The sequence below is a fragment of the Protopterus annectens genome, chromosome 4.part1, assembly GCF_019279795.1.
Source record: "Protopterus annectens isolate FY-2018-M chromosome 4.part1, PAN1.0, whole genome shotgun sequence".
In the NCBI taxonomy this organism is placed as follows: domain Eukaryota; kingdom Metazoa; phylum Chordata; order Ceratodontiformes; family Protopteridae; genus Protopterus; species Protopterus annectens.
In genome coordinates this window covers 762400684-762420906 of record NC_056734.1, presented here as the reverse complement: position 1 = coordinate 762420906, position 20223 = coordinate 762400684, and the positions used below count along the sequence as shown (strand labels likewise).

The 20223-nt window shown below is 39.7% G+C and overlaps 1 protein-coding gene across 6 annotated transcripts in view; it reads right to left on the bottom strand.

Moving 5' to 3' along the window:
- The window catches only part of PLCH1 (phospholipase C eta 1), a 3453772-nt gene that overhangs the window by 508872 nt on the left and 2924677 nt on the right, over positions 1–20223 (bottom strand). For all 6 annotated transcript variants that reach the window (XM_044070508.1, XM_044070510.1, XM_044070513.1 and 3 more), the window contains one exon: positions 15383–15544. In XM_044070508.1, coding sequence (XP_043926443.1) covers positions 15383–15544 — 162 coding nt within the window. The remainder of the gene's footprint in view (positions 1–15382; positions 15545–20223) is intronic.

Here is a 20223-nt window from a genome sequence, read left to right as displayed (position 1 = left end):
GTCAAAACATACAGTAAGGAATCATCAAGGATCTTTGTGATGTTTGTTTAGCACTTTTGTGTTTATTAAAACCAGACTTTTTCAGGAAAAAAAGATAATATTTTAAACCATAATTAAATACTACTAACCCTCACCCATTTATTTACAACTAATATGACTTCTTTCTTTTAGTGTACAACAATCACTTGATATTTAAAGAATTATTCAAAGTCTGAATGGACATTGACATTAAACCTTATTTGCCAAACTAATCATATTCCAAAAATGTATTAATTCCCATCCAGTTATGATTTCTTGTACAGCTTCTATTACTCAAAACATGCATTCCTTGTATATTTTATAGTTCACTGTAGGTTTATTAAATGTATTTGTCAAAACTTTATTTCTAATATACAAATATTCAGAAATTCTTCTGGACAGTGTTCTGATTTTGTTCAATATAGAAAACACTGCATGAAGTGGAAGTAGTTAAATAAAGCAAGCACAGTAACAAAAAACAAAGTCAGCCAGATGGGTTCAACATTCTTCAATAAAAATAAAAATATATGAAAACGACAAGCGATTTTGCAACAAATGTTGCTTCTTCAGCTCTACCTTACATATCAGATATACAGTATACATAACATCTAATTAGCACTCCCAGGTGAACACAATCAATGTTACAAACCTCTAAACCTCAGTGATAGTCTTAAAGGAATAGTCTCATTTAAACCTATTCCTCTATTAGCTGCCAGCATAAAAATCCATTTCACTTCAAGGCATTCAGTTCAAGTCCTAATGTCACCCCCTCTATTCATATTAGTATTTCTCTCTACCACAACAAACTTAAAGCTGTGCATCTGACCTTCTTTTGGAAAATGCTTAGCTAGTGCACTCCTACTGTCCTCCTTACTAATAGCATAGACATGCTCCTTAACACGATCTCTTAAACATCCATCCGTCTTTCCAACATAGCAGGAGCAACATACATCACAGACATCTAAGTATACTAGATTACTTGTACCACAGTTCGCATAAACACTAAACTCAAAAATCTGTCCACTAAGGGGTGCACAAAAGAATTATACATGTTATTATAATCACAAACCTTACAAGCCTGACAAGGATATGTGCCTTTTTGTCTAACACCTGTCAGCCTCAAATCATCCCTAACCAGAGGTTTATAACATAACATCCTTCTTAAGAACGGATTATTCTTAAAAACAAAATGAGGCTCACTATCAAAAATTCCTCTATATTTACAATCTGAGGTTAAAACTCTCCAATGTTTCATAATAATATTACAAAAAGAACCAACATTACTACAATATATGAGACATTCAGAGATTTTTACATTCACTCTTCTCACCAGCACAATTCACATCAATCGTATCAAAATATGGTCTAGCGCTATCATGCCACCAAATATTACATAATTTTGAATCCACACAATATCAGATTCCAATTGCCCTCGCTGTCGAAGCTCAATAGAAAGTGTGTTGAATGAAGAATACATATCACTGTCTCTAGTATGTAGCCCTGCATGTCTAAAAAATTGCCTCTTCATAGCATTCATCTTTACCCTCTTTGGGTGCGTGCTCCGAGCATGTAACTTGTTGATAAACTTACACGGTTTGTTATACAAGGCCGTATCCAATCTATCCAAGTTCCAGAAAACCCGGACATCCAGAAAATCTATAGACAAAGGACAGTGGTGAAAAGTAAACTTAAGAAAACCAGTCGTATTATGTAAATAAGCAACAAACTTGTACAAAGTATCTATTGTCCCAGCCCACACAAAAAACATCTACAAACCAAGCATAACACAAGATCAAATCTAGAAAAGGATTACAGTAGTCAAACACATATGAGGCTTCCCAATGGGCAAACACCATATTCACGTAGTTATTAGCATATATTGTGCCCATCGCTACCCCTACTTTTGGAAGAAAATATCAGTAAACATAAAAACATTATTGGATAAAATTAAATCCAACAAAAAAAACAAATCAAGTGAATTTTGTCAGCTGAATAATCAGAGCGTCTAGTCAGAAACTAACATAGTCTATCCCGATATCATTAGGGACCATAGTGAAGCAACATCCATGCTCACCAAAAAATACTCAACATTACTATTAGACCAGATCGCTAACCGCTTCTAAAAAAATGCTTGGCGTCTCTTAAAATTGAATCCACACCATCAATAACTGGCCAAAGCTGTTTCTCCACATATACTGACAAAGGTTCTGTTATCCACCCACTCCCAGAAACAACAGGTAGCATAGGTGGGTTATACAGATTCCTTATGTACCTTAGGGAGTCCATAGATGACTGGAATCAAAGTATGTTCAACCAAAAAATACTCAAACAAGTTCTTCCAAATAGCACCGTCCATTAGCAGGTCATGTATATAACTATTAACTCTGTCAGTCAGCTTATCTACATCAGATTTAGCACATTCACTACATGTTTCAGAATCATTCAACATTATTAACATTTTATTTATATAATCTGAAATTTAAATTTTTACCAGATTTTTCATTTCTCCTCATTTCCAATACTTGTTTTAGATTATTTTTATTTATTTTATTTTACATTTGTTATCCGGGTTAGTCCAGTTGAGCATTAGTTCATTTTCAGTGGAGACCCAACAAGAAAAGCTCCGCAATCAGTATTAACATTTTACATGAAGTCAGCAAGAAAATTGCATTGGCAGCTAAAAAGTACAGTTTTGTACCTACCATAAATGTAGATGTTCGAGTGCTCATACAGCTGCAGTCATCACACTTGGGTTATCCTGCCATCAGGCGGGTCCTCGGTCGGCCAAATTCCAAAGTCTAGGTCCGGCGTCGGTTGTTGTCGCTTCCTCCCTGACGTCAGTGCGGCAGGGGTATAAAAGTGGCAGCCGATGCCATTTTCTTCAGTTTTTCTTTCCCCAGATGTCAGGTGACCCCAGAAAAGAAGGCAATACATGATGTTATGCAAACATACATAAGTAAATAAATCAAAACAGTAGTTGCAAGCAAATACACCATGAAGGAATACCCCAAATAGGTTGTATGTTAAAGGTGTTTGGCATAAGCCCTGTCCTAACAGGGGATGGAGGGAGGGAGGGTAACCTGGACTGCAGCTGTATGAGCACTCGAACATCTACATTTATGGTAGGTACAAAACTGTACTATGTTCATCGTGCATACAGCTGCAGTCATCACACTTGGGTAGAATCCCAAAGCTAAGTAAGGGTGGCTGGTACTAAGCGGAATTAGGAGGGGCTAGAATGCCCTGCAGGACTGCTGTGGCAAAGCCCGCTCTAGATTTTGAATATAGTGGAAGGTGGTAGTGCTTGGTGAAAGTGTGCACTGAACTCCAAGTAGCTGCTTCCAAAATGTCCTTGGTAGGGACCCCCCTAAGGAAAGCTGCTGAGGTAGTTGCAGCCCTGGTGGAGTGGGATCTGATGTATACAGGCACTGATTTTCCATGAAATGAATAACAAAAGCGTATGCAGTGGGCTATCCATTTTGAAATAGTCTGTTTGGAAATAGCCTTTCCTTGAGCACCTGTAGCATAGGACACAAAGAGATGCTCAGATTTCCTGAATGACTTTGTTCTGTCCAAGTAATAATGAAGTTGCCTGTGAATGTCCAAGGAGTGTAGTAGCCTCTCCCTGCGGATTTGGATAAAAGGTAGGTAAATGAATAGTCTGATTAAAAGCCACACTGGATACTTACCTTTGGCATGAAGGTAGGGTTGGTTCATAAGGAAACCCTGTCCTGATGGAAAATGATGAATGGTTGCACAGCCATGAGGGCTTGTAGCTCTGAAACCCTGCGTGCTGAAGTAATAGCCAGAAGCAAGGCTGTTTTCCACGACAAGTATTGTAGCTCTGCTGAAGAAGCTGGCTCAAAAGGAGGCAGTGTCAGCTTCTCCAATACGAAGTTGAGGTCCCAAACTGGAGCTGGTGGTTTCCGTGTGGGTTTTATATTTTTTGCCCCTCTGAGGAACTGCCTTAATAGAGGATGGGAAAATAAAGGAGGATCCGTATTGTATTGTGCTGAAATGGCTGAAGCGTGGATCTTGATGGAAGAAAAGGAAAGGCCGCTGTTTAACATCTCAGCTAGGTACTGTAAAATCTGAGGTATATTTATTACCCAAGGATTCTGGCCCTTTGCTCGATTCCAGGAACAAAATCGTTTCCATTTGGCGGAGTAGGTTTTTCTAGTAGAGGGTATCCTGGCCTCCAAGATGACATCCTGTACCTCTTTGGAGAGGAGAGTCTGTTGGCAAATTAAGGTATTTTCCATGCAGCTAGATTTAGAGTTCTGAGCTGGCTGTGAAGGGTCTTGTAGTTGTGCTGGGACAACAGAAGAGGAACTTGAGGTAGGATCCGTGGTGGTGAGTGTGACAGGCTCTTTAAAAGAGGATACCAGTGCTGTTGTGGCCAGTCTGGAGCAATGAGAATCATTTGTGGCCTCTCTGCTCTGGTTTTTAATAGGACTTTGGTCAGTACAGGTAGAGGAGGGAAGGCATAGACTGTCAGTGCTGTCCAATTGAAAGAGAGTGCGTCCACTTTCCAGGCCTGTGGATGATAGGTCTTTGAGCAGAATTTTTCCAACTGGTAATTTCTGTGGGTAGCAAATAGATCTATGTCTGGCTGTCCCCATGCTTGAGTTATCTTTGAGAAGACTTGAGGATGCAACTTCCATTCGTGTGGGTCTGTCATAATTCTGCTTAAGTTGTCTGCCAGTGTGTTTTCCTTCCCTGGCAGGAATTGTGCCTGCAATTGAACTTGTAATTCCAATGCTGTGTTCCACAGGGTCATAGCTTGCCTGCACAGGGGGTATGAATGCGTCCCTCCCTGTTTGTTTATGTACCACATGACTGTGGTGTTGTCCGTCCTTATTAATAGCTGGCCAAGATGCAGTAGGTCCTTGAAGGTCATAAGAGCATTTTGCACAGCTAGCATCTCCTTTTGGTTGATGTATAGGTGCATCTGTTTTTGGGACCATTTTCCCTGGATGCACTGATCTGCCATGTGTGCTCCCCAGGCGTAGTCTGAGGCATCTGTTGTGATGATTTGACTTGCTTGTGGTATATAGAAAGGGAGACCCATGTTTCTTTGGCATGCTTGAGACCACCACAAAAATTCCTTTTGAAGGCATGGAATGAGTGGTAAAACTGTTTCCAAGCTGTGGCTGTGTTGAGACCATAAGTTTTTTAGGTACCATTGTAGTTTCCTCATATGCAGCTTTGCAAATGGTATTAGTAGGATGCAAGATGCCATGAACGCCAGAGCCTGCAGGATTTTCCTTGCAGTTAGCCTGGTTAAAGTTGCCATTTTGTTGAAGTATTGAGACAGTTGCCCTTGTTTGTCTGGCGTGAGGTAAGCCATCTGGGCCGTTGTATTTAAGCTGGCACCCAGGAAAATAATCTGTTGAGAGGGTATTAGTTTTGATTTCTTTTTGTTCACTGTGTACCCCAGGCAGTTTAACAGTTTTATTACAAACGCTAGATGCTGCAATAGAATGTCCTTGCTGTCCGCTTGGATCAGGCAGTCGCCCAGATATGGGTAGATTTCTATTCCTCGTTGTCTGCAGAAAGCAATTACTGATGCCAGGCATTTTGTAAACACTCTGGGCGCAGCAGATAAGCCAAAGGGCAATGCAGAGAATTGATAATGGGTTGAACCTGCAAGAAATCTGAGGCATCTTCTGCAATCTTGTCTGATAGGGACATGCAGGTATGCCTTCTTGAGGTCCAACGTTACCAGCCAAGACTCCTTGCCCAGCATGGGAAGGAGCTGCTGTAATGTGAGCATCTTGAATTTTGGTACCTCTAGATATGTGTTTAGAATAGATAGGTCTAAGATGGGTCTCCAATCTTTGTCCTTCCTTGGTAACAGAAATAGTCTTGAATAAAAACCTTGACCTTGTTCTTTTGCAGGTACCTCTTGAATTGCTTTCATATCCATGAGAGCGGAAATTTGTTTTTGTGCCTCTGCCCATTGATCTTGTGGCAGGTTTGTCATGCCTCTCATTTTTGGAAGGGTGTGAAAGTGGAACCTGTAGCCTCTGTCTATAATATCCAGAATCCATTTGTCCTTTGTAACAATGTGCCAGTTTTTTGAAAATAAGGCCAGTTTTCCGCCCAAAGGTGCTGCCATTATTGCTTTGTTTGGCAGGCATTGGGGAAAGTCATTGTGTCTGTTTTCTAAATGACTGTGGTCTATCTTCTCCACCTCTTGGGGCTGGTGCTTGCCACTGCCTAGCTCTGTAAGATCCTTGAGGTTCTCCTCTACCCCTTGGGCATCTGTATCTACCCCTTTGGGGTCTGTCCGTGGCTGGAAAGGACCAATTTTTTGAAGGCCAGTTTCTGCTAAAGCGTGGAGGCTGCACCTGCAAGAAATCTTTAACTGTTTGCATAGATTTCACTTTTTCCTCCATTTTCTTTAGTACCTCCTCCGCTTTAACACCAAACAATACATCTTTTTGTAGTGGTGCATCTAATAACTTTGCTTTGACATGATCTGGTAAGGTTTGCTCTTTGAGCCAAGCATGTCTATGTATGACAGACCCCGTGACAGTCACTCTACATGAGGCCTCTAAAGCATCAAAACCACACTGTAAGGTATGTTTCCCCACTTGTTCTGCTCCATGCAACAAATCCTGCAACTCTTTCAAGTCTGGTTGTTCTGTTTGTGTCATTTTGCTTTTCAGCTGAGATAGCAAGAACTGCTGGTATTTTAACATATAAAATTGACAGTTTAATGCCCTCATGGTTAAAGTGGCTGATGTATACACCTTTTTCCCCCACCTTTCTAATGCTCTAGAATCTCTCTCTGAAGGCAAAGGGTTTTTACCAGTAGAGGCCTTAACCCCCTTGGGACCCTGAGAAATAGTTTCTGGGTCAGCAGAAGGGCTTTTATAAAGGAACTGGTGAGAATCAGGAACCCGGTAATACCTGTCTGGTTTAACAGGGGCAGGAGGTAAAGAGTCTGGATTAAGACTGGCTTCTGCGTACACATCATCCAAAATATCTAAGACAGGAGGAATAGCCAGGGGCCTATGCTGGGGAAGCAGCAGAAATTCCCTGAGCCTTTTCTTGGAATCTGAGTAATCTTGGCCTTCCCAGTGGAAGTGTTCTCTCAATGTATGAAGGGTTTCCCCAAAAGAGTAGTCCTCAGGGGGGGAGACCGAGGGAATAGACTCCTCAGCATCAGAGTATTCAAATGGGGAATAGGCGTAATCCTGGTCCTCAGAAAGGTCTGAGGTAATAGAAGCCTGGTCTGAGGAAGGGAAGTCTTCCTCCAACCTGGGTCTTTTGTCTGAGGGGGGTTGAGAACCCCTGATGAGTGTAATCAAATCCTCAGCCATTTTAAGCATCTGTTTTTTAGGCATGGGGCCTTGAGAGGGGGTCTGAGGACCCTGTTTTTTAATTTTCATTGGAGCTTTAGATTTAGAGAACGATTTAATAGAGAAGGTGGTAGGCCTGAAAACGCCTTCAGAAATGGCAGGCCTCGCTAAATTTTCCGTTTCTCCGCCAAGAGTGGCGTCGGTTATCTGCAGTGGGAATGGAGACCGAGGAAGCTGCGACCTCGGGTACTGAAGTCGCCGGTAAAATAGTTTCATTGGTAGTCAGGGCCTTTGTAGGCACCTTGCTGAGAACCGGTAGTCGGCCTTAGCGTGATCTCAGTACTCGGTGCAGGCCTCAGATGTCTGTCCTTATCCTTGCGTTTTTTGCCTGAAACTGGCATCGGTATATGCGACAACATGATATAATTAAATTTTTTGCCAAAATAATGAAGGGCGAACTCCGCCCGGCGCTTAATATTGCGCTTGTTAAATCTAGCACAAAAACGGCAGGCCGAGACGTCGTGGTCTGGCCCTAAGCAAGGTATACAGTAAGAGTGAAAATCCTTATGCGGTATTTGCTTCCCACAAGAAATGCAATTATTAACTTTGTCTGACATCGGTCTGAGGCAAGAAAAGTTTCCCCAACGGGGTACTTAGCTTTAAAGAAGACTTCGGCTGAAATACTTCTCGTAAATCTCAGGAGCTGGCCGACCGGCACTTGCGAACTGCTTCTGCTTCGGGCACCGCGCGGCAAGAAAGACTGAAGAAAATGGCGTTGGCTGCCTCTTTTATACCCCTGCCGCAATGACGTCAGGGAGGAAGCGACGACAACCGACGCCAGACCTAGACTTTGGAATTCGGCTGACCGAGGACCCGCCTGATGGCAGGATAACCCAAGTGTGATGACTGCAGCTGTATGCACGATGAACATCTATTAGAGAAATAACATTTTACAATAAAATTTTACAGAAAACAGTTGAATACAAATGTTAGAGATCAAACTGCAAAAAGCATTTATAACAAATCATACATAAAAGCAGTAGAGTACAATGTCAGATTTTTTACAACAAAAACTTAGGTACAATGTCAATGTAGGGAAAACAGTGTTCATTATTTCTAAGTAGTTATATACAGTATAGGTACAGATGGGGTAGTAAGGTAATGTAGAGGTTAAGCAAGGGTTCACATGCAGACATGCTGAGATTCCTATTACTAGCTGGCACTACACAGCAGTGAAGAAAAGTGTGGGAACGGGGGTATGCAAATGAACTTTTATTGTCATGTAAATGAAGGTCTATAGTTTAATGAGTCGATAATGAGATGCGAATGAGGACCTCAGAAAGCAAGTCCCGATTCAAGGTCAAAGGACACAGAAGGTGTACAGCAAGTTGATTGTGATTACCACAGCAAACATGACATTGGAACCTTCAGTTTTACAAAAAGCAAAGATGCCTGGAGCAGAAGCATCTGAGAGCTTGCCCTTACTGCTGCATCATACCTGGCAGCATGTTGTGGTGACAAGCAGCATGAATTAAAATTACATGTCAATGGATTATATCAAAGACATGCATCTGGAGCATTTCTCCCCGGGCCTCCACTGAAAACAGGCTCTGTGGAACCTAGTCGGACATTCCCGGTCAACAAATGTTAAATAAAATTAAATAAAAAAATAAAAAAATATCCCACTAGTGAAGTATATCAATTTCCTCAGCATACAAAGAGAAAGAGCAACCACCATCTGAGGCATCTATGACACTCTCTGCCTCCTTAAGCAGTGGGTGATATAGAGTGCATACATGTGGCAATTAAGACCCCATCTGGTGTCTGTGAACAAAGATGTTTCAATAGGAAGAGCTACAATTCCATTAGCTGCCAGATAAAGAAGTTGATAACCGATGCATTCGCAAATGACCCTGACAGTGCTCATGATTCCCATATCTGCCGTAAAAGTTATCTGCATTGTGGCTACATGCATAGGAAAATTCTACAAAGCAACCTAAGTTGTAAGTGCAGCCAATGTGGTAAACAGACATATATACAACAAAAAACAGTGTTCACTTGCATCTTATCGCACCCTCCTCCAATATTTTCCTGATGTATTTCAAGTAATGCAATGTATGCAGTACAGCTATGACTGAAGATGCAGTAAGGAATGCAGCCAGCATCACTCAGCGGCATTATAAAACCACCCCATGCAAACAAGAAACACTGAGCATGTATTTGCCTGATGAAGGCATTTTCCCAATGTGGAGATATATCCAGAGAGGTTCTGCAGTACAACCCTACCACTACATTCAAGATGCTAGTTGCATAATTACATTATTACTAGGAAGCTCTGTGCAGAGCAGCCATCCATCCAGAGAACCTCTGGACTCACTAGAGCTGCCCCTGTCACAAGCAGCACACCTTCATCCCAGTAATGATCATGAGTCCAACAGAGTGGGCAGCAGCTGCACCCTCCCAAGACAGTTAAAGGCACAAAGCAGAGCAGTACAGGTGAAGCAGCAGTATCTAATCCAGCTCTATCGGCCCATGATGAGTACACAATGACAGCAGAGTACAAACATGATGCATACAGTGTTAAAGGTCAGTTATTTCCAACTGCAAGTCACAGCAGGAAAGACTCAGTATGTCACAATCATCATCCATTGCACAGGTGCTAAAGGACACAATGACACATGGCTGCAATAACAAACTGCATAAGAAGCATGGCACCAGAGGGAGAGGTCTTGGAGCAAGGGGTATTCTGTCTCATGCATGACATCTTATGTTGACAGGCAAAGTGTGGCATTACTGGACTATGACTGGGTGGATGGAGGGTGTCACTATGGGATTGTGACCTGAGGCTACTGTGCTGGCTTGATATGGCAGGACTACAGACCCTTTTGACATGGATGTTGTGCTACTGCAGGAACAGGACACACATGGACTCTTATTAACATATTCTGCCTCTGAAGACTAGTAGCTGCTTCACCACAAATTGAGAGTACTGAAATGAAATGCTACTACAATCACAGAAACCTATGGAATATGACAGCTTCTAGACATGACATCATGACACCCATGCAGATGGACAATACAGTTACAACTGCTGAATCCTACACAAATGCACTCTATAAGCACTTATACAAGTGCATGGATCGTGCTATCCCAAACAGAACTAAGATGCTATCCTCCAAAAAAGGAAGCTAATCTGGTGGTCCCCTGCCATAAATAAACTGTACAACAGAAGGAAGAAACTGTTGCAAAAGAGAGTAAAATCCCGTGAGTGGAGGAGCTCCCTGGTCAGCCTCAGTAAGAAGCTGAGATCCCTTATAAGATCCTCCAAAGCTAGTTACGAAAACAAAATCGCCACTAAATCCAAGGACAACCACAAAGCATTCTATAGCTATGTCAAGAATCTAGATGGAAACACCCAGATCTGCTTTGAGTTACAGCACAATGGCACGAAAATTACATCACCAACTGATATTGCCAACATCCTGGCAGATCGGTTCAGTGCTAACTTTACCCCCCTCTCACCCCCTAAAGGGCCCATATCTATACAAAAAGAATGCAGAGTCCCTGTAATCACAACTACGCAGGTAAAAGCTGCACTCTCTAAAGCCAAAAACACAGCATCCATGGTACCAGACAACATCCCAGGCTGCGTTTTACATGAACTTCAGAATGAACTGGCTCCTCACTTATGCACCATGTTCAATAATAGCCTCACATCAGGCTTTATGCCCATTGAATGGCGCACAGAAACAGTCATCCCACTCCACAAAGGGGGAGCCACCACTGATACCGGGAACTACTGACCTATTAGCCTGATGAGCCTGGTCTGCAAGGCCATGGAACATATCATCATGGAACTCATAAACAAAGACACTGGTAACCTCCAAACTCTGGATCCCACCCAGTTCGGGTTTGTGAAAGGCAGATCATGCCCCCTGAACCAGATCGACTTCTTTGAGGCAGTCACCAAAGCCATGGATGAGTGTAAGGTGGTTCACACAGCCTATTTTGACCTCGACAAGGCTTGTGACACCATCCCCCATTCTGGAATTATAGCTAAACTCACTAAACTAGGTATAAATCCCTACGTCACAAGATGGGTTGCCAACTGGCTCACTTACAGAACCCACACTGTAAAAGTTGCACACTCCAAATCTGACCTCAAGGCAGTGACAAGTGGAGTGCCACAGGGTTCCGTCCTGGGGCCTCTCCTGTTTGGTATCTACTTCTCTGAAATACAGGCTAACACAGAAGGAATCTGGCTGATGAAGTTCACAAATGACTGAAAACTAGGAGCCATAGTCAAGCCCCCAAATGATGTGGACATCCTACAGAAGGGCCTCACGGAGACAGATGCCTGGTGTCAGAGCCATGGCCTCAAGCTCAATGCCAAAAAGTGCAGTATCATCCCCTTTGGTAAAAACTCTGTACCCATGAACTATCACATAGGCGGCAATCTACTTAACACCGAATGCGTGATAAGAGACCGTGGGACCCAGGAGGACAGTAGTCTCTCCTTTGATAGTCACATCGCCACAGTAGTCAGGAAGTCCTTCTATGTGGCACACCTCATCATAAAAGGGTTCTCATCCAGGAAAAAAGAGGTCATTGTTCCCCTCTACTCGTCACTCATTAGACCCATTATAGAGTACAACACCCCTTTTGGAATGTACCTCACAAGACATCTGCAGCAGCTGGAAAGGCCACAGAAGTACCTCACAAAGAGGATTGCTGGCCACAAACAAATGTCCTACACTGACCGCCTCAAAAAACTCCAGCTTTACTCCTTAGCATGTCGCCTACTACGAGGTGATCTCTGCCTAACATATAAAGCTATGTCAAACCCAGAGCTGTTGGACATGCTACACCTAAAGAAATCCCAATCCCTCCAAGCTACATGCTTCTAGGGACCTAAACCTTGTCACCACAATAAACAGGACACGCTGCAGGAATAGATTCCTGTCCTATACTCTGGAACAAGCTACCCATCTATGTCAAGCAAAGTTCTTCATTAGCACTCTTCAAGAAAAATCTTGATGAGTGGATGGGAAATAGGAAATACACCCCAGGGATCACTTCTGTCTCTCTGCTGGACAGTGGCACAGAAAAATAACTTTCTTGGGTGGCGTAAGCTATGGTACCTTGCTGGCTAGGCTTATGTAGGCCCTTGGGCCGACAGCCTAGTACCTATCTATGAACCTATGACCATGTCATGGAATTACCTGCCCCTGACTGTAGAAATGACCACTGTTGGATAGACAATGATGCCAGCAATGGTTATTCTTCACATACAGGTGTATATGGCAGTCATGTGTCCCACAACAGTCTTTATGTGACATAGCATAGACTCCGTGGTCTTAACAACTCATTCGCAGTAATAAGTGACAAATATGCACCACTCCAATCATTTTCATCTTGGCAAGGGAAACAGCAGGCTGTGCCCAGAGGATAGCTTTGCACATATGCTGATCGAACCCTAGTGCTGCCAACATATCAGGGGTTGGATGTGAAACACAAAGGTATAAGGATATTTGCTTGGTTGTTATATGTTGGTTAAACCCAGATTAAAAGCAACATGTTCCAGTTATCAACTACTCAAACCTGAATTGCTTACAATTCAAAATGTATATTTCTAGTGTAAACTATAGGCCACAACCTTGTCTTGCAGGACATTCATCGTTGCGTCTGACAATGCTAATGCTCTTTTGAGGATGCCTACTTGGTATACCAAGAACAGCAAGACTACACTCTAAGCTGCTGCACAGCTAGCTTATGAAGTGTGTGTTAGGACACAGTCATGAAACACTTTGGAGGACTGATGCTTGATTTGACCTGGTTGAGCAGTTATATCATGACCTACTCTGTCACCACCCTGAAGGTATTCAGCATTGGGAAGAGGAGATCAAACAGGAAAAGACAGAATAGTTGACAAAGTACAATGCCCGAAATTACTACCGTGTTCGTCAGTGTAATTTTAACTCTTTTTCTGTTATTCAGAGCAGTGTTTCTTCTGGCAGATGGGCTATGATCAATGTTTATCCATGTGCCATGCCTGTTTTTTGTCTGTCATGACACTACTGCATATAATGAGGTACTGCACAGCTGTTCATTTATGAGGGTTTGGGCTTGTTTTCTTGGTTCTGTTATTTTGCTTATATATGTGATGCTATAGTTTAGTTGTGACACTGTGGGCACATCTTCAGGCTTCTACCATCTTACAGAAACATGTGGGGATGTACATTAGTTGTGAAGCTATAGGCACACTTCCAGGCTTCTACTATCATGCATGTATATATGGGAATATAGTTTTACACTGTTGACTGTATCTCACCTACATCTGAGTATGTGTTAACATACATAACATACATGAAAATATTAAGAATGTAAGCATCAGAATGAATTTTCTCTAGCAGAATTCTTTTAGATATTACAACTGCCAAATTGGACTTCTGTATTTCAGACCAAAATGTGGTTGTATTCTCTATGGCATAGGCACAGCAGCTTCATACTGCAAGTTTAGATGAAACTCATAGCTCTACTTTGCTACAAAGCAAAGGAATATTATGGAACACTGACTGCCTAAGAGAACTAATTAGATACATAAATAATATAACTTTATAGCTTGCCCTTGTATTCTTACAAGTTCTGTAATGTATATAGCATTTTTTGTGCCAAAGAATATTACTGCATGGATAAAGTCGTGAGAAACTGTACAGTGTATGAGAATATGCTGGGATGCAACAAGCATCAGCACTTTCTGGATGATTATTGCATAATTCTGCTGTCCTTTAAGGATATGAATTATGAATGGAAAGAGTATTCCAGAACAGTGTCCAGTGGCGTGTTTTATGTACATAAAATGTGTATTTAAGTATGCTAGGTTAGTTAGATTTTGCACAATTTTGTTTCCTGTGTAATCTCTATTATACAAGTCACTCTATTCTGAACAATAAATATCTTGCCTTGAACTTTATGCCTCAGTGAATTTACTGAGATGGACAGTAATAAGGAACATGTTAACATCAGCATGCTCAGCCTGGGAACCTGTTAACATCAGCATACTCAGCCTGTTTTTTTTTTTTCTAAATGAACCTAGCATGTTCCTTCATATGCATGTAAAATGTATGAAGCAGATGGCAGATGAAACAAGGATATAAAGCAGAGACAACCACGGAATGAAAAAGTGATCCCACTACTTTAACTAGCCAAAGAATAGCCCTGAAGTATTTTCCAAAGAATTTCTTAAAAATAGGACAGGCTTAGCCTACAGACCTCAGGTCATGAAAGTGCATGTCAGAACAAACCTGTAGTCATGTACCAACAGCAGTATTTTGTTGGGTATAAGCTACTAAGAAACTTCATCCTGTAATCCTACATTTCATTTCCAGTGTCAGTGTTACATTAGCCAAAATATTTAATGAGACAAGTACTCCTGTGTAACCTCTGAAAAACAACAAACATGTACACAACAGGTCTTAAATGTTTAAGGAATTAATACAAATACAATAAAATGAAAAGCTCAGCAGGTGTTTAGCATCTTTTATGGCATTTAGCAAACTGAGCCCTGATAATGGTAGAGTAGCCCATACACAAGGAAAACAAAATAATAAAAAAAAAAATAAATGACACATTAAGTGTTATGCAGCTTGTAGCAATATATGCCTGTGTATATCACCTGTCAAAACACCATCGAAATATTACCACTTCTACGTTTCAGACCTGTTGACTGTTGAAAAACTAATTCCTGTATGTCCCATTGTTCAACGTTGATTTGAAGAAGTCAACAGCTCTTGAAAATAGTTTAGTAGATGAAAGCACTTATCTTTCACCTTAGTGGCTCAACGTTTCCTTTTAATTCAACCAAACTGTGTTATTTACCTTTATTATTTCAGTGATACAGCCACATGAGGTTTACTGGACAAAATTAGGGGCTATCAGTCATTTAATTTAATTTTCTTTTCTTCTTTTTTTCTTAAAAAAGTAAGTAGTAATACTGCAAAAGATTTTCTTAAAATGAGACTTTTTATGAATTAAAATTATTTTAAGTGCTTTACCTGTTTTAGGTTTACATTTAATCCCTCATGTGTTGCTCTTAATAATGCTCGAATAGTATAGCTGTCAGGGTCTTCTTTGTCCCTGATTTGTGCCTCCTTCAGCAAAGATTCCAGTTTCTTCTTTATAAATGATTCCACCTGATGCTCATTTGTGTCACTGCTCTGCAGAAACAAAAAATATACATAAACGGTTAAAATGCAACTGCCAGTTTCATATTATAAAAGGGGACTGCAAGTCACTAGCAAATGAAAGAAAACAGTTGCCAAGATAGAATGGAAATAGTACCGCTATCATAGATATAGTCTGTAGTATTACGTTTACAACCAGTAATTAATTCCGCTCAAGACATAAATACATTACGACCTAAGCCATAAGCTTTTTTCATTAATTAGTGTTTCAGAAAGAATAAAATATTATTTGAAATGATATTCATTTACACTGAAAGAACTAGGATGGCACGGATGTAAAAATGTTTTTATCATCAGCTGGGTTTAAAACTCAAACATGACAAAGGGAGAGATAAAAAAATAACAGTGTCCAGACCCTACTTTATCAACAGTAAAATACTTCTTGAAAGTCTAATGAATGCTAATTATTATACAGTGGTATACGTCTTAATGTCACCGTTTAAGATTGTGTTACATATTTTAACAAAAAACAATTTAATCAGATTGCTTGTAAATGCAATTCACTGAGTCACACACAAAAAGATCACATCCCTGACACCCTTCAGAGATGGGATATAGACAGAGTCTCCCCAGATACCCTTCAGAGACAGGATATAGGCAGAGTCTCCTATTTAACAGAGTGCCATTTGCCTTTGGTATCTTACTTGGGTAAGACATTTAGAAGGCACTGAGCAGAACTGAGTCTCCATAAATTAACAACAAAAGAAAATTTGACAAATTATTTTTTGCCCAGAATCTGCTTTGTTGGCGAGTGTTTTTAATGGAAATATTACCTTATTAAAGTAGATATGATAACAGGAAGGAACTGATTAGATATCATTATGTCATTAATTTGAATAATACAGCTATTATATTATACATAGGTTGAGGAAATAAAATATTTTACTTCATCTATCACGTTTCAAAAATATGTGGGTGGACTTAAATAAAATCTTTAGAATGAAGGAGGCAAACAAAATACTTTTTCTGTAGATCTAGAAGAACTGAAACAGTTCTGATAACTCTAAGCACATATTTATCCTAAGTACAACAAAGTTTATATGATAAGCATTACATGTAATTTGTGTTACAAACTTAAAAATGAGCTATCAAGTCCTATACAATGGAATACTTTCAACTCATACTTAAGGGCACAGTATTCAAAGTCTTGAGGTAAAATCTGCTATACTGTCTCAGTGATACTTGCAGCCGCATGGAATGAAGGTTCAGTTCAGTTTCTAAGATGTATTAACTATCTGCCACCATAGCAATTCCCAGCTCAGCAACACAATAAGCACAGATTAATTAGTTAATTAAACACAACCAACAACAATAGTTATTTTAAAAACTTCTACACTATCACCAATTATTTCTAACTTACAAAGCATCCTTCCAACGTTCAAAGCAATTACATTCATACAAACTGTGGCAACTCTACCAGTGGCCATAAAAACAATGTACAGCAAATGTATCCCAACATTCATCAGCATGTGCAAGCATGGCACACAGCAAACTTACATGTGCTGATTTACGTCCATGCAGACATGTGAAATGGAAATTATACAGTAGTATTATTTTGAAAAAATATATGCACTCTGATTTGAAATAATGCCATTGTTGACTGACAGCAGTACACCCACAGCAAAGGTATGAGCAATCCACCTGCCTATACTTGTCAATGATGTAAGTGGAGACTGTAGCCCTCATATCCAAATAGCACATTCTACATCACTAATAAAATAATAATTATCCACACCGTCCCATGGTGCATTGCAATAGTATACTACAGGTTTAGAAGCCCTATTCCACTTAGGCATTTTGCAAAAGTAAAGTTATTATAGCACATCACAGGACAACTCATCCCTAGAGAGAATTACTCAAGGTCTGTGTTGTATTTTTTAATGACAGAAATAAAACAAAAAAGGAGCCAAAGATGTAAATAGCTGCAAAAGAAGCACTTTACTGGTACTTCTGGTTCCTTGGCCAAATTACCTCCTTGAAGGCATCACATTTCACTACTTGGTGTACTTTTTCATAGGAGAATTAGGATTCAGCCTTCCTCCTTAGGGAAAGAAATCTCTTCTCCTTGGCGGCCATACATACTCCTTATCCCAACATACTTGCATGCTTTAATGGACATGGGGAACATGAGGAAGTCACGCAAAGCTTTAGCAGGCTAGTTGGATGTTCAACATCAATGGCAGGTTACATTCCATACGTTTCAGTGGTTTAATGATTAACATCTCCATTAACCCATACCCATTAAATTATCTACAAAAAAGTCATCATATCCCAGTATCTACCTGCACTAATGTTCAAACAAAAACCCTCTCCACCCCTACTTTAAATACCTTTCTACATACTATTGCTACTAAACTCACCAAAACTACTCAAAAGAACAGATCCTAAGCTAAAAATCAATATAAAATTAAACCACTAGCATCAGTCAATAGCAGCTATGGTAACCATACAAACTATCCAAAAACAGAAGCACCAAATCCAAATGTAATGTTATTAACTTATGACCGTATGAAGATCTACCTATAACAGATGTCTTTACTTCACCAGAAGAAAAACCTACATCATCCACCAGTTACTTACTACAAAAAAATCATACCCATCCCTTATAAATCTTAAAATACAGAAGACAATCTCAACCAAACTACTCTTAAAAGTAGGTAATACCCAATCCAATTCAGCACCACAAACTGCAACTTTCTATGACCCCTCACAAAAAAGCATAACTAAGTATATGTGACAATCAAAACGTGGCCTCAGATTTAGTTCTGCTCTTAACAACAACACTTACAATAACTGAATCATATTTTAAAGAGGATTCATGGTTAACCTCCACAGATATCCAAAAACTACTCTACCTTTTACAATACTAGACAAGATAGAAGACAAAGGAGTACATTTACAGGTAATGATACCAATCGATTTCCAACATTAGCTACTTGTAACTCCAAAAATGACACAGAACTGGATCCTTAATCACATTGAAAAAAACTCCTGTGGTGCTGAATAAACAACAGTGGCACTTATCCAAAATGTAGTTTAATCAGCAAGTTGAGAGCTTTCATTCCAACACATTACAAGGAACTTCATGGGAACTAATTTCATTACAAACACTTACTCAATAAATATTGTTTTAAAATCATGGGACTAAAACCTATCCCCTTTAATCAATTCCTTAACCATTTAAAAGAAAAAAAAACATTCAAAACACTAAATATATCAAGCATCATAAGACTTAAGTTTTAAAGAGGAATTAATAGAAACAGTCATTTAACCCTGGGTGATTCGTAGAGTTTAAATATATTTGCCATTTTAATTCACACTTAAGATGCTCACCTATAACAAAACCTCTAGCATCTTTTGTAATCTGTTCCAAAACCACAAAAGAAAATGTATGGTTTTAGGAGAGCATTAGTAGTTTTTCTTCTATGAATATTCAGAACATGTTCATATATTCGATTTTTTTTAACTTTCTAGAGGTTTTTCCCACATAAAAGCAGGAGATGAGTAACAGATTGCTTTGTACAGTACCCCTTTTGACTCACATGTGAAATGTCCCTCTACTGCATATCTTGTGCCTTTTATTTCAAAATAATCAAATGTCAATAAACAAGGGCACTGTGCACAGTGCTAACATTTAAACATACAATGATTTTTTATCCAAATTGCAAATTTTAACCCCATTATTCCTTTCGATTAATTCCTTGAACGACCTACTTGTCTCCTGTAAACTACATCTAGTTTTCACCTACTTTTTGTAAAGTGCTCTGTCAAAATTGAAAATATTTCAGTTTTTGACTAAACATCTTTGTATAACATTGCTGTCCACAGTAAATGTTGAAATGAAGGCTTTACTTCGATTAGCTTCCACTGTATTCTGACTATTAGTAATAGCTGCATCATTCCTGTTGCTATTATTAGAAATGAAGATGGGAAGATAAATTCTGATTTGCCTTTAAGCAACACCTCATTTGTTTTATTTCTGTGAGAAACCCTTGTGGATAACCCTATTTTAAAAACATTACCAACAAAATACTGTAATCATTTAAAAACATATTGTCTTCAGACGCCATATGTGCTAGTTGGACCAACTGTCCCTTAACTACGGCTTTCTTTTGAAATGTAGGGTGCCAACTGTCATAATGGAGAAAATTATTAGAAAAAGTGCTCTTTCCATGTATGTTGGAAACAAATTTTCACTAGAAAGCCTTAAACTGATACAAGCCTTCTAGCTTAGAAGAGAGACTTTGGAGTTATTAAATATCAGTTTTCTGTACTTTCTTGCTGTACTTAACTGTTTTCCACCTAAACACAGATTTTTCCAGTGTTTATTGTGATTTAAAAGCTTGTTTTTTTCACATATTGTACTTATTTGACTGCCTGCACTTTTAAAAAGTTGTTTTTTGTTGAAATAATTTATTTAAATGTTCTAGGCTACACACTAAAGTGCGATAGCCTTTTCTGATCGGTTGTAGTCGTTTAAAGCTGTTTTAAGTGTGCTTTTTTACTGTTTTTGCCTTATCTTTAAAAAAAAAAAACAAAAGCAAAAAAAAGTCCTTGTTTCCCACCTTTCTAAGCTAGTATAGTCCAGTTTTCAGGCTGGTGCTGAATTCAGGGCTGTGATACTAGTTTCTGAGTTGCCCATACCTTACTTG